This window comes from Sceloporus occidentalis, unplaced genomic scaffold (assembly GCF_023333645.1).
Source record: "Sceloporus occidentalis isolate IW3139 unplaced genomic scaffold, rSceOcc1.0.p SCAF_9, whole genome shotgun sequence".
Classification (NCBI taxonomy): domain Eukaryota; kingdom Metazoa; phylum Chordata; class Lepidosauria; order Squamata; family Phrynosomatidae; genus Sceloporus; species Sceloporus occidentalis.
Genome location: NW_028316989.1, coordinates 45149862 through 45164551, shown reverse-complemented (window position 1 = coordinate 45164551; position 14690 = coordinate 45149862). Strand labels below are relative to the sequence as shown.

At 38.1% G+C, this 14690-nt stretch overlaps 1 protein-coding gene across 2 annotated transcripts in view; it reads left to right on the top strand.

Moving 5' to 3' along the window:
- The first annotated feature begins 312 nt into the window (after positions 1-312).
- LOC149307442 (leucine-rich repeat-containing protein 28) overlaps positions 313-14690 on the top strand; it is a 36197-nt gene continuing 21819 nt past the window's right edge. Inside the window, exons 1-5 of one of the 2 annotated variants that reach the window (XM_089539178.1) lie at positions 313-404; positions 1860-2086; positions 5716-5756; positions 9543-9580; positions 10742-10879. In XM_089539178.1, coding sequence (XP_089395304.1) covers positions 1895-2086; positions 5716-5756; positions 9543-9580; positions 10742-10879 — 409 coding nt within the window. In that variant the 5' untranslated portion in view covers positions 313-404; positions 1860-1894. Of the gene's footprint in view, positions 405-545; positions 622-1859; positions 2087-5715; positions 5757-9542; positions 9581-10741; positions 10880-14690 lie in introns of those variants that run through there. The other variant, XM_089539179.1, reaches the window with a different exon arrangement.

Here is a 14690-nt window from a genome sequence, read left to right as displayed (position 1 = left end):
AATCCCCCAGCTGAGGTAAATTCGCCAGCCTATTTATAAAGCGTAGCAACGACACGCCCTTTTTGCCCCGCCCTCTGCTCTAACCCCGCCCCGACTCTCGTCAGTCTATTTATAAAGCTTAGCAACGGCACGCCCCCTTTTGCCCCGCCCTCTGCTCTAACCCCGCCCCGACTCTAACGCTCGGACGTTTCCGACCGTTGCCAGCGAGCCACGCCCATATTTAAAAAGAACCCGGACTCTCGCGAGAGTTTGCGTCTTTCCCATTCATCCAATCAGAGCTCTGCTTCCTCCTTTTTTCCCCCCGGATGTTGATGTTCGCTGATGTTTTTCGGGCCCCGCCCCTTTTCCCTTCAGCTGGTGGAGGGCTGCTTATTAAGTTCAGTCCCTCTTGGTCCATAGAGAAGGTAAGAGCTGGGAAAAGCTCCGAAAGGACTGTAACGACCGTCCCCAGCCGCTGGGGCTGATGGGAGTTGTAGTCCAACCAGTAGTCTTTATACTTGAAGCCCTGTAACCTCCTTTATTCCACCCTCCTTCCTCCTCCTATAGAAACAATGCAGCTTGATACCATTTTAAGTGCTGTGGCTCTGCCCCATGGAACCCTGGGATTTGTAGTTTTACAAGGTCCTTAATCCACATTGGCTAAAAAAGTATAAATTAATACAAAACCCAGGTTTTTCTTTAATATACAAATAATAATAATAAAATTTATTTAATTATTATTATTACATTTATTATTATTATTACATTTATTTATTTATCCTCCTGGCTGTGTGAAAAAAACATTGGGACTATTGCTGATAACTTGGAACAAATAATAATATATTATATTATAATTATATTTATTGTATTTATTATATTATTATTATATTTAGTATTATTATAATAATATAATAAATAACAAATATTTTATGGTCACTTGTGTTTTAATCTGATTTTATTTAGATTTGTTAGTTTTTGTTAAGTGCTTTTATTGGTTAATATTTATATAGCTTTGAGATAAATAAATAAAATGAAAGTGAAAGTAATATTTAGTATATTATTGTGATAAATAATATAATTATTTATATATATTATAATATATATATGTATTTAATATTATAATAACATATCATATAATATATATTATAATTTAATATATAACATTATATATTATAAGATAAATATGATAATATAATATTATTATATTCACATTATAATAATAAATATGGCAAATAATATTTTATTTTTTATTAAAAATTTTAAAATTGAAACTAAAGTTCATACGTATAAATTTTGTACAATACATAATTCCATATAAATATATTTTCTACATTCTGTTACAGCTTGGCTAAATATATTTTATAGACTGCCTCATGTATGTATGTATTTATTTATTTTTTAATTAAAAATATAGTTTATATCCCTGGAGCCATTTTCACCCTTATATTCCATCCAAAATCTCAGTCCCTCCATTGGAGGTCATTTTCCACCCTCTTTTCTCAATACTTTCTCAATCAATTCTTTCCAAATTCCATTGAAGTCACTGTCCCCCCCAACATAATCCTTTTATTTTAAACTTTCAATCTGCGTATCAATTTTATCATTCATCGCTCATTTCCATACCTCTTTATAGCGCTCCTCCAATTGTACGGTTATTTTTGTTTTCCAACATCTTGACATCATGAGTTGAATGGCTCTGAATCCTATAGATTTGTGTGTATAGATACATAGATGATTGGGATGTATGTATAAGTTGAATTAAATTTCCCCTTCAAATGTTTTGAAATGTAAGAAGTTTGTCTTAGAAGAACAGTCTTTGTGGGAAATAGCATGCTATGGATATTACTGAAGGATAACTAGTCTTCCATTTTCCTTTTCAGAAATGAACTGCTTCCACAGCATCTAGAGCCTTAATATGGTGGCTTGGCCAGTCTCTGCCATGGCATCCGAACTTTGTAAAACGATAACGGAGGCGAAGCTAGAAAAACACAAGAACCTATTCTTAAACTACCGGAATCTGCATCATTTCCCTTTAGAGCTGCTGAAAGACGAAGGTCTTCAGTACTTGGAAAGACTCTATATGAAAAGAAACTCCTTGACCACCTTGGTATGACCTCTTTTTGTATAAGTTGCTTGTGATGTGTAGGATCTACACATCCTTGAGTCTGATGCTTGACTTTTTCTCTTTGGAAGTGAATGGCAGCTTTTCACTTCTGTGGGAAACAATAAAAGGAACGTGAAGAGATACGATTATGATAGCAGCTAATCCTCTTCTATTAGCAGCTGTAAACACTGAATCGGGCATTCATTTATATGTGTTGTTTTCTGCTGCGTTCTTTTTCTTTGCCATGTCTTCTTGTCACAGAGGATTGGGCAATAGAGGCAAAACACCAAGCGCTGGCTTCTAGGTTCATGTAAAATACATTTGAAAGTTCAGATTAATCAGATTATTTACTGTAAAAAGTACGATCTTGAAAAACTCTCTAACTATCAAAAACCTGTTGCTCTGAACAAAGTGTTTACATAATGCAGGTTTTACAGAATGAAAAACACCAGGATATAAATGCATTTTAAACATAGTAATTGATTGTTCAAGCAGCATACCTATAAAAGCCACAGTCGTTCAGAAAGAATAGTTTTAGTCGGTTTTAAGAGGCTTAAGAGATTGGTTTTGGGGGTCGTGTACAAACATTAATGATCATAAACACGAAATTACAAGATCATAAATCTGGCTTACAATTTCATAAATATGAAACTGACATATCTAAGCAATATACAGTGTGGTTGGGGATAGAGGGGAAAAATCTTCCACTGCGGATGTACCTTTTTACAATACAGAATGCAGTACTTAGAAGGGGTTTGTTTGCTCATCTGACCAGTCTTCTCCAGCCTGAAAGTTGAAAAGAGAAACGACAGAACTCTCATCCAAGATTCTGTTTATTAAAACACACAACAGCAGCAGCACTGTGTCAGTCTACCCAGAAATAAGATTGGCTTTCTTGCAACCCCAGCCATCTGTAAAACACGCAGCAGGAACAGCAAATCATCACTAGACGGCATATGCCCGTGTTACTCCACAATCAACAGAGACCAAAACTTTAAGGCAAGGGTGAGAAACAGTGGGAAGCTGTAGGTTCATATTTGCCCCCAGAAGACCTTGGAGGGATGTACCTCCCACTGCACCCCTATTGCCAAAAACTAAATGTCTGCAGATGTCCCCAATGTGGGGTGGGGGCATTTCTGCCATGTTTTAAGGGCCCCTCTGTGCTATTTTAGGCCTAGGAAGGGCCTTTTGTAAAAACAAGTCACTTCCAATTTACTTCTGGTTTTAAAAAAGGCCCCTCTTGGGCCTAAAATGGTACATCCCCCCTCCCACCATGTGGCAAAATGTCCCTCAAGCCCCCAATTTTTAACCTCTAGGGCAAGCTATGGGCCATGAGAATGACCCAAGGGCCACATTTTGCCTACTTCTTCCTTAAGGCTTATTACTGACACTAAAAATATTTAAGGTAAAATGCATGGTGTTTCTGGTCCTGCCTTCTTTTTCTTTGTCACTGTCAACACATGATGTCGGAAATTCTTTATTAAAACAGTGAATGCTACACCTATTAGGTCACTGAGTACTTTAAGTTAAGAGTGCATGAGTATTTATTTATTCACACTTAGCTGCATGGCAGTTGATACAGTTGTCGCAGAAGTAACTAAGATGGGTCTTGTTTTCTCTTTTGCACTTGTACGTTTTGCAGATATGTATTTTTCCATCTTTGAATCGGATAACAAGGACCACAAATTGTACACAAATACCTTTGAGGGGGGAAATTAAGAGTGTTTGGCACAAAGTCCCCAGTAGATGGAAACCAAAGCTCAAGGTTCCTGCAATGTGCCTGTCTCATGCAAAGCAAGCAAAAGAATTATGATACCGCTTCTGGCTATGAACAGTGCTGTATGTGCGTTAAGTGGTACATGCTTGAAACACCAGAGAAATGTTGATCAGAAAAGCTACTCTAAGGAGGACTGTAGATTTCTTTAGTTCTAAAATGACTGGCAAATGTCAATCCTACCTCACCTGTAGTTAATTGTTAGAACTGAATTTGGTCTAACGTAGAGCATGGCCTTTTTCCTACATGAAAAATTAGGTGGAAAGAAGCTGCATGCCTTCAGGTATGAATTGTGTGTGAGGAGCACATAAATTAAAATTGACTGTCTTTCTCCATCAATTTTGAGTTTCCAGGATTCAAAACCACCTCCTAAATCAGTCTGCCCAGAATTTCAAATCCTCAGCTGATGCCCATCATGCTGAGAGGCTAGGTTAATGAATACATAAGATATGGCTTTCTCTGTAGCAACGCCTTCATTTCTGTACTCTTCCCAAGGGAAGCAAGGTTAGCTTCATCCTTACTGGACTAGCAGGTGGCCAGTATTGTTCCACTATGGCCACTGGCAGTTAAAACCAGCTTTAGAGCTGGTTTTTGGGATTGCTTTCATTCATTCCTAAAGGATACTGGTTTTTGAAAATGCTTTTTATAATGTGTTAATTTGCTTTTTTCCCCTGTTGTGGAGTTGCTTGGGAGCCCTGATGGACTGAAAGATTATAAATAAGTACTTCTAATAAATAATAAAATATATCATGGAATCAAGCTCAGTGCTGCAATAGAAATTTGTATTTGTTTCTCTGGAATGCGGCGGTAATCAGCTTGTGAAACAGGATTCCAGCAGAGTTGTGTAAGGCAATATTAACACCATGAGCTTCATACAGAAGTAGTGTGACCTCAGTGGTGTGATCTTGCTTCAAAAATTTCTTCACACCAGGAGTGAGAGTCATGCAACTCTCCAGGTGTTCTTAGACCTCCGTTGTCAGCAGCTCTAGCCATCATTACCAGGAGTTCTGGGAGCTGCAGTCCAATTTGGAGGACTGCATGGTTCACATCAAGTATCTGGAGGACTGCATGGTATACATCAATCATTAGAACACATCTGCATCCATGTTAAAAAAACATCTGGCTGTGAGAACATAATATAAACATTGTTTACACAGCATATTAGCCGTATTAGTTTGTTGCTACAGATGCAAGAAAAGGGCTTGCTATACTAGCAAGTTAATTGTGGCATTAGTTCTCATCCATGCAAGCCAATGTAGCCTTAATATGTTTGCCCTTATTACAGTGACTGAAAAGCAGAGTGGTTAACTGTTGAAGTAGCTACTATTAAGTTATGTTAATTAAATGCACTTATTTTATTTATTTGCTTTGAATCATTGAAAGATAGTTTAGGTTTTCAGTTGGCATGTCTAGTACATTACATATTAAAGAATATCCAGCTAAGTTAGTCCTCTGTGTACATTGAACTCAGATGTGTTCATTATTTTGTATACTACCATACCTGCTGATAATCTGATTTAGAATAGTAGGGATAATCCACACCAATAGAGATTATGGCTCCAAATTAGAAGCTAGCTCTGCCATCAAAATTTATAGCTTGGCTTAACTCATCAACATTTTTGCATCTTTCTGGTGATAACGGTGGGTGGTTGTTCAGTCTGGTATAGACCAGAGTACATCAGTGCCAAATGGGTTAGTGGGATATATTAAAACACACACACAATTTTGCCTCCTGCTTTTGGCTTTGTCACACAGAGCTCCATTTTGGTCCTTGTTTGAACCTGCCAAGCTGGTTTGCTAATTGACTCTGGAGTTTTTATTTCTGAAACTAAATCCAAACTATAATTTTCTCTTTTAGCCAGAAAACCTTGCCCAGAAGCTTCCAAACCTTGTGGAATTGTAAGTGTATAATGCCTTGTTATTTGCAATAATGCGTGAAATTAAGCAAATAATATTTCTGGACTTTTGTAGACAAGTATTTTAAATTGTTTAGAATGGTGTCTTGCTGAGAGCTGGTCTGTTTTTGCCAGAGCCATTTTGGTGTGCTTTTCCATGACCTAATTTCTTTCCTGCTGCCTTCTCCTATGCTTCAGCACAGTGGCTCTGAACCTAAGTGACAGCTTGGAGGCACCACCTTGTCAAACACTTGCTATGTGACTAACTTCACTCTGCAGCAGCTAGACCATTTGTTCAGAGAAACTGGAAATCATATAATCACAAGAGGTGGAAATGTTTAGCTACACATAATTTATATCCCATGCTTTTGTTACAAGACTATACAGTAGCGTTTCCTAATTTAAAAAAAAAGGTTCCTCATGTAAAACCTCAAATCCAGTGTTATTAATTTATGTTTGTTATTTTCACAGTGGAAGTTCTCCATGGGAAGGCTTTTTTGCATTAGCTAAGAACAGAAAGCTGTCTTTCTGTGAAGACTGTTGTTTTTTTCTGTCAGTGATTATGAATGTAGGAAATGCACAAGCAGGACTTGAAGATGAGAACCTGTTGTTTGTTACCAGCACTTAGCACTGAGAGGTACACTGGCTTTGTAGCTGCAGATTCTGTATTGCTCTTGCCCAGGTGATAGCCATTAACCCCTTGTATCAAACATTGCCAGAGCTACAGATGTCTCTCAATGTGAGTTGAGAAGAAGCTATATTCTTTGGATGGATTGCATCCTGGGGTTGGCACCCTGAATCGCCCTTGAGTCCTTCTGGAAGTCTCAAGAAAAGAGCCTGAAATTTAGACTGTGACGTAAAATGCCAGTGATCAAAAGACATTGTGACAGACACTTGCACATACTCCAACGTAAAGTGTCTGTTATACATTGCCACTATAAGTATATGGTACTTTGGGAGCTAAACATGACAAAATAGGGTATAAATATCCTAGGCTTATTTATATACGGGAGAGCGAGCATGGTGTGGTGGTTCATAGGGTCATAGAGTTGGAAGAGACCACTAAGGCCATTCAGTCCAATCACTTGCCATGCAGGAACGCACAATCAAATTACTCCCAACAGATGACCATCTGGCCTCTGTTTTAAAAACCCCAAAGAATGAGATGCCACCAAACTCTGAGGGAATGTGCTCCACTGTTGAACAGCTCTTTATGTCAGGAAGTTCCTCCTAATGTTTAGGTGGTTTGTGTGTTTGACTATTACTCCGGAGACCAGGGTAGGTGGCCAACATGGCTACCCCTGGATATGTCATCTATTAATGGTCAAACAACCGCGAGAGGTTTGTATCATTCATGCACACACACACACACCACTCTGGAATCAATGCTCTAGTGAGGTATTTGTTGTTGTGTGCCTTCAAGTCATTTCAGACTTATGCTGACCTTAAGGCAAAGCTATCATGGGAGTTTTCTTGGCAGGATTTGTTCAGAGGAGATTTGTTTCTTCTGAGATTGAGAACCCTAGGTCACACAGTAGGTTTCCATGGCTGAGCAGGGCTTCACTGTAGACACATCGGCCAATGTTAGCAGACCCAAATCGCTAAGAAGTGTAGTCACGGCTGCTTCTGCTTTTCCCCATGTTGGTCCCTGGAGAGTTGCACCTTACTGGTTTGTGAATCTGCCGTGCCATTAATAATTCTTACAGGTCACTGCAATCTGTAGCTTGCTCAAGAAACAGTCTTGCCTCATCTTGCCTGGTGCGAGTTCTGCTTTATAACGAATCCGAAATACAGCTTTTATGTTGCACTTCATGATTTGCCATTAAGCATTTAAAAAGATAATCTGGTGAGGCCATAAGAAAGTTCTTTCTGAAACTAATGTTTTGGGGAGAGCAATTTTTAGATACTCTGAAAACCAGAGAGATCTTCTTTAATAGATCTTAAATGTGCTTGTCTTAATTATATCATACCCCCTAACCCTCTTTCTTGTGTTCTTTACTGAATTCCAGATGTTTGGGCTCTTAATGCAGGATGAACTGTAATAATATGTGTATCATACTATAAATTTGTTGATGCCTATCAGATAATTAAACCTAATTGAGGAGCAAGGCATGGAGAAGGAATAAACTAGTTAATAAGCTTAAACTCTCTTTGCTGTAACTGCATTATTTTACAGTGAGAACACAGGTTTTTTTCCTAGCAAGGCTTATGTTTGAAAATCGGTTATATACAGTCATCCATGCTGTGGGAGTTCAAGCTTAGTACTTTGTTCAGCAGGGGAAATATTAGTAAAGAGCTCCACATTTGAGCTGGTTTTCATTGTCACTACATTGTAGATAGTTAGCTACATTGGCATCTTACATCAATTGACGCCTTGAATACTTGAGTCACTGGAATAAGTAAAGTGGAAGATCCAACTTGTTGGATCGTCAAGGATTCTAGAATATGAAAAATGGATGCTGGCTTCCAGAGATTTAATTTTCCCTGAGATGACAGAACTGTAGAAATTAGTAGAAACACTTAGCATTATGGAGAGTTGGATTCAATTTTACAGTCGTCTTTTTGTGACTACATATTTTATGTTCTACAGTCTAGAAATATCCAGGTTTTAAAAGCTGACATTTATAGGCCAAGTAACTCCACACCACTCTTCTGAAACAGCAGCACTCTTACACTGTATAGTAATCTAATTCTGACATTCATTACTGAAATAAATCCAACATGTCACAGGGCTACTTAGTGTGTCGCGCTATTATTTAATTCCATGGGATGCATTTTTTACATAAGAAAGTTCTCCTTTGTTTTTAAACTTTATAGCAGTTTCCTGAATGTGCTTCCATGTATTCCACTTTTAATCTGTTAGCTAGCCAAAATATCATAGGGGACTTTATCAAGCCAAAATCCTGATATCACAATGTCTACAGCATTCGCACTATCCACCAAACCAGTGACCCGATTCAATTACTATTATTTTAAATGCAACCTCAAGGTGACAGAATCCATTTGGAGCCCCTTTTGTAAATGGGCTTGCCTCAAATGCCATCATTTCCCCAGCAAACCTAATAGTCAGCCAGTCATAAAGAGCCCTTTTCTGATCCGTGCAAAGAGGTGACTGGCCAAAATGTTCTCTGTACATATTGACCTTGGTTTTGGGTTATTGAAGGGAGCAGGATCCAGCGGTTATTTTGTTTAGACAATCTGCCTTTGTTATTTGGCAGGACTAAGGTGACTTTATCTTTAAATAACATCTGTGTTGGTGTTAAGTGGCATGCGTGTTACAAGTCTTCCGTAATGCCATTTTTAAAGCATACATTGAATAAATCCCCATCCTGGATTTTGACTGAACTCATCAAAGCAGCTCACAATACTTGTAAAACTGATCCCTTAAAAACCGTTCACTGAAAGCAAAACTAGCCCAGTTAGAATAAATGGGTAAATCTGATATTGTCTTTGCCTCTGCCTTCGGGATACTTTCTTAGAAGAAAGGAAACCATATGTAGCTGCATTGTATACAGAGCATCCTGTTAACAAATGTGAAATTAGTGATTTAATCTCTACTTTGGAAGAGGAAGTTGTATTCAGGAAAGAGTTTGAAAACCTATGTCCTGTCTTAGGCAAGTAAATCAAAAACTCCTGGCAGTGTCTGTTAGCCATAGTTTGCCGTGTGTGAGAATACATCTTTTTGCACTTTACCCTTATGTTTTGCTTCCTATAGCATGACAATTGTGATGACTGGCTTTATTAGACAGCTCTTGAGGGTTATGTCTAGTATCTTCTGCTCTTTTCCTAGGTATCTTCATTCAAATAATATCGTTGTTGTACCAGAAGGTAAGTCCTTTACTATATTCAGAATAACTGGTTTCTGTCATTAAGATGAGATATACTGTGGACTTTGAGAAATGAAAATGTCTGAGTACTCTAATATACCTGAGCCCTGTGTGCTTTGTGTCTATAGGAATGTTGGAAAAGCCAAAATGGCATTTATCTTAAAACAATTCTAAGCATGGCACTGAACAGACCCACTGTGTTTAGCTTTCATTTGATGGGTGATTTTAAATCTTATTGATCGTTTATAGAGCACATGTGCATTTATTTCCCCAGCAACCTTGGCTTTGCAAAGTGTTTTTCCCCTGTCTTTTCCCTAACATATATACAAACAACACGGACCCTGTAAGATGTGTTTTTATCCTTTCCCTCTTAGTGATAAGTTGTCAGTGATACCCAGTGAGTGTTGTGGCTGAATTGCAATTCACTCTAGACTTCCAAAATTGAACTGATTGCCTTTCTGTTGATGCACATCTTTACTGTTCTTACATATCCCTCCTTCAGAGCGAAATAGCATGATATGTGTGAGCGAAACATAGAATTATCATTTGAAATTTAGAATTATGATTTGAAAAAAAACCACATTTGTTTCCTCCATTGCATGTTGTTTTTTAATAAATGGTCCAAAATACTAATAAATATCAATTACCGTATATACTTGACTGTAAGACGGCCTCATGTATAAGTCGAGGTCAGGTTTTTGGAGGCAAAATTTTGGATTTTGATATGACCCTTGGATAAGTTGAGGGTAAAACTTAGGTGCATATAACAAAGCAAAGGAAAACAATGCTAAAGAACCTACAAAATGAAGGCAGGCATAATTGTTTTAGCTCACACTAAAGGCTGGATGGAAGAGAGAGTAGAGGGAGGTCAGTTCTTCCAGGACAGATTGCAGGGGATGGTTCCTTTTTTAATAAGAGTTAAAGTATAATATTTACATTTGACCCATGGATAAGTCGACCTAGGATTTTGGGGTCAATTTTTGACTAAAATTTCTAGACTTAAACATGAATATATACAGTATATTCAGCGGGGACATAGTTTTGCTATAGCAAACTTTCTTCAACATCTAAGAATTAGGAATTGCGTGAGACCCCTTCCTTTTCTCAGATCTTCATACTTAGGTCAAATATATCCCCCCTTTCTTTTTTATTGTTGTTGAAGCAATTGGCTCATTGGTTAAACTGCAGTTTCTGGACTTGAGTGACAACGCTCTTGAAATCGTATGCCCAGAGATTGGCCGCCTGAGATCTTTGCGACACCTTCGACTGGCTAATAATCAACTGAAGTACTTGCCAGCAGGTAAGGTGTGAGAAGCTTCAGAGCTTCTGGAACACACACACACACACACACATCTCGTTGCATTGTGTTATAGAGATTTTTGATAAATGGCAGTATTCTTGATGCTTATGTTCTTAAATGATAGGGTAGAATAACTTCATTGTTTTCCAGTCTGCTTAATGACTAGGGCAATAAAGTTAAATGCCCAACTGATTAGAAATATGCTATAGCTGCCTGAAAGCAAATTGTACATCGTGATGGTTGTGGTGCATATTAAACATATATTTTGATCTGAATTAAATGTATAAGTAGGTACCACATTGTCTGTCGTGTTCAATGACAGGCTAGTATAAATCAAGACAGTAATTTTAAGGAGAATAATTTGGTCGCCACAAGGTTTCATTCCTGGCCTGGAATTAAATGAAGAAAAGATTAATAACCAACCGTGTAATCTTAAGTAAGCATGTTTTGTTTGAAGTTAATTTCAGTAAACTCAGTGGCATTTGCCCTGTAGGGAAAGTGCTTAAGATTGCATGGTGTCCGTTCATTGTTATATAAAACAAGCTGCCGTGCTTCATTTCTGTTTCCATAACAGCAAAAGCAAAATGTGTGGCAGAAGTGATTAAAAATTAGTAGAACTATGCCATTTTATAAGGCCAGAAACATTTTCTGATGGAAGTCTGCCACAAACGGTAATTGATCTTTGAGAAATACCTAATTCAAGAGTATCTGGATATTCTTGAATTTCTTAAAACGTATGCTGCGTTCTGACACTGTAAAAGCAAGGTTTGTTCAAAGAAAAGCAGGCACAGTTTTTTGTGGGTTTTTCTGCAGCTGCTGGCGAAACATCAGAAAAATCTCATAGCCTGAAAAACCCACATAAAACTATGGATGCCAGCCATGAAAGCCTTCAACTTCACAAAAGCAGGCACCTTTAAGAGAACTCAACAGATCACAGAAAGGGAGGGGTACAAAAAGAAGAATTTACATTGTGGGATGACTGACTATACTGAATTCTGCTTAGGAAATAGCATTTAATTTTTTTTCCTTTATAAGAAATATGGGATATTAATCCTTTAACTCTCATGTGTTCAAAATTTAGGTACAATTCTTATGGCTAAATATATCACTGGCCCTTAACTACCAGAGGGTTCAGCAAAAGGCCTGGCATATACTGAAGTGCTCAGGTAGAGTCAGCTTGTCTGAGGCCATCTAACTAGTTCTTTACACAATTATCCACCATCACACCCCTTGTTGTAGTCAGAAGTGCTTTTTGTGCCGTACCTGTTAATGATCTCCAGCCTATGATTTTCTTTCATTGCTGCTAGGAAAATGACTCTGCTGATACTTTTCACTGAGCATTTTCTTATATGTAGCACTTTCTGTCATCACTTTGCAAAGAGGCAGGATGCAGAGTCTGTGAGTGTTTGATTCATAATTTCTGTTAAGGAGCTTCTCTGTTTCTATCAAAATAATGGCTAGGATGGATTTCATACTGTGACATCTTTTATGAGTAGTTTGAGATCCTGTTCATTTCTATTCTCGTAAAACACTTGTAGTGGGCTTTGCAGTATGTACAGTGTTTGTACTGTACTGCTTTAGTGGAAACCCACTGGGTGACTTTGGGCAAGTCACACTCTTTCAGCCTCAGAGCAAGGCAAAGGCAAGTTCCTTCTGAACAAATCCTGCCAAGAAAACCCCATGATAGATTTGCCTTAGGGTTGCCATAAGCCAGAAATGACTTGAAGGCACATAAGAAGAAGATGATGATGATGAAGCTTATCATTGCAGTCAGCGTTTGTACATTTCCTTGAGCAAGAATGCTCCTTCTGTAAAATAACTGCTGTAGGAATTATTATGTGTTTACTAGGTATCCTCTTTGGTAGGATGCACTGTCTGACTCAGAGAGGTTTTAAGTGCATGCTGTTGCCAGTTGTGATAGTTGCATTAGGTTTGCTTAGCAGCGTTGGATCATGTTGGAACACAGCTGCAGCGTTACTACTGTGTTATATCACTTTCAGTAGTGTATCCTTGAGACACCCTGCTTTCACAGCTGATCAGCATGAATTCCCATAAGGTAGGATAGAAGAGGGAGAAACCAGAAGGGTAGAATTGCGTGGACTGTACAGTCCTAATTTGGTTTACAATGTGTTCACTGGTTCTGTTTTGTAATCATCCCTCCTTTGGGGATTGGATGTCCCAGGTGTAAGTGGAAGCACCTTAGTGGCTTGGGATCACGCATTAATTTATTCCCTTTTAGAATGCTTCGGACTCATTTCTGAACTGTAACCTGGTGGGCAATGTGTGGCCCTCCAGGTGTTATTAGACTACATATCATCATTGGTTATGCCAATTAGGATTGCTAGGGCTTGAAGTCAAGTAACATCTGGGTAGCTGAATGATTTCCACTCCTTCTGTGTGATAGCTCCAGATCTTCCTTGCATCTTCCATGGTCATCTGGCTCTTGTTTGATTGAAAAGCATTTTAATGCTGCAGTCTAGCAAAGTCTGGAAGGCTATAAATTCTCCAGAAAAATAAACCACAGGCAGCTTAAATCACTTCTTAAGTAACTGGATTATTTTATACTATTATATTAGTTCCCAGTTCTCTTCCCCCAAAACTCACCTTGTTAGCAGCACGGCACACACACAACATGGTCATTTCCATATTATTGGGCAGTGGGCAGATAAGTAGGGTTAAGGCCAGCTGTTTCCTGCAATGTGTTTTGGACATGATCCCCCTGTCCTCTGGTCCTGAATATACTTCTTTTAGAGACAGTAAGTACACTGGCCCATTCAAATCAACCAGAAAACGTTTGGATTCTCCACCCATATTTATTACTTGGAAACCATGAAATTATTCACTGTGATGGAACTCTTTCAAGCCATGGTTAGTCATACTAGGCAATTCTTTTTAAAAGGGTGTGGAAAGATATTCCTGATGTGCTCCAGCTATGATTCTGAGTTTTTCAACCTCCCCAAAAGTGATGTACCTTAATTTGCCTGGCTTTAGCCCTATTTTATGACACATTATGGCTGGTAGTTTCTCTTGGTTCCCCTGCAGTTTCTGATGCGCTGCAGAAGTTCATCTCGAGTGTCAGTTTTAAAAACAAATCTTGATAAAGCAACCCTGCGCTTACTAAATGCTCTGCTGTAGATTACATGTACTATTCTATCTTATCCAACTATAATAGCCTCTGTGGCTGACCTCAAGACATATAATTTCAGCAGAATTTGAATAAAAGGCAACCAGGCAATGAACTATGGCTTAATTTTTCTTGTGAACGAATCTTGTTATTATTGAATTTATGTTTCACACACAAAAAAGAGCCCTTAACCAATTTAGGGCCCAGTTTATGAATCTTACATAGCTATTTTAATGCTATTACTATTGTTGTGAGAACCAAGAAAATAGCAGACAGGCCTTTGCCCATGGTCTCTACTTCTTAGTTGATTTTAACAAAAGGCAATATGCCAATATGTTTAATTTCTCTCCTTATAAATATTCTGTTTACTTCCTTTTTATCAGGATCATTCTATAAAAACTCATTTTAATCTGTACAAACATTAAGATGTATGAAAGCGATAGCAGCTTCAATTGTAACTTTACGCTGGAAGTTTTTATGCACCACTGTTGCAAACAGAGCTCCTGTCAGATTGCTTTTAGCATCTACATTTTTATCTGCATTTATCTCTAAAACCATGTTACGCCAACTAAATATTATTAATATGTGCCTGTTTTATTTATAAGCTCAATAAAATTAGTTAATTTTTTAAAATGTCTAACAAGATTTGGAAGTTCTTACTTTTTCGTAGGAGATGCATGTTGCTTG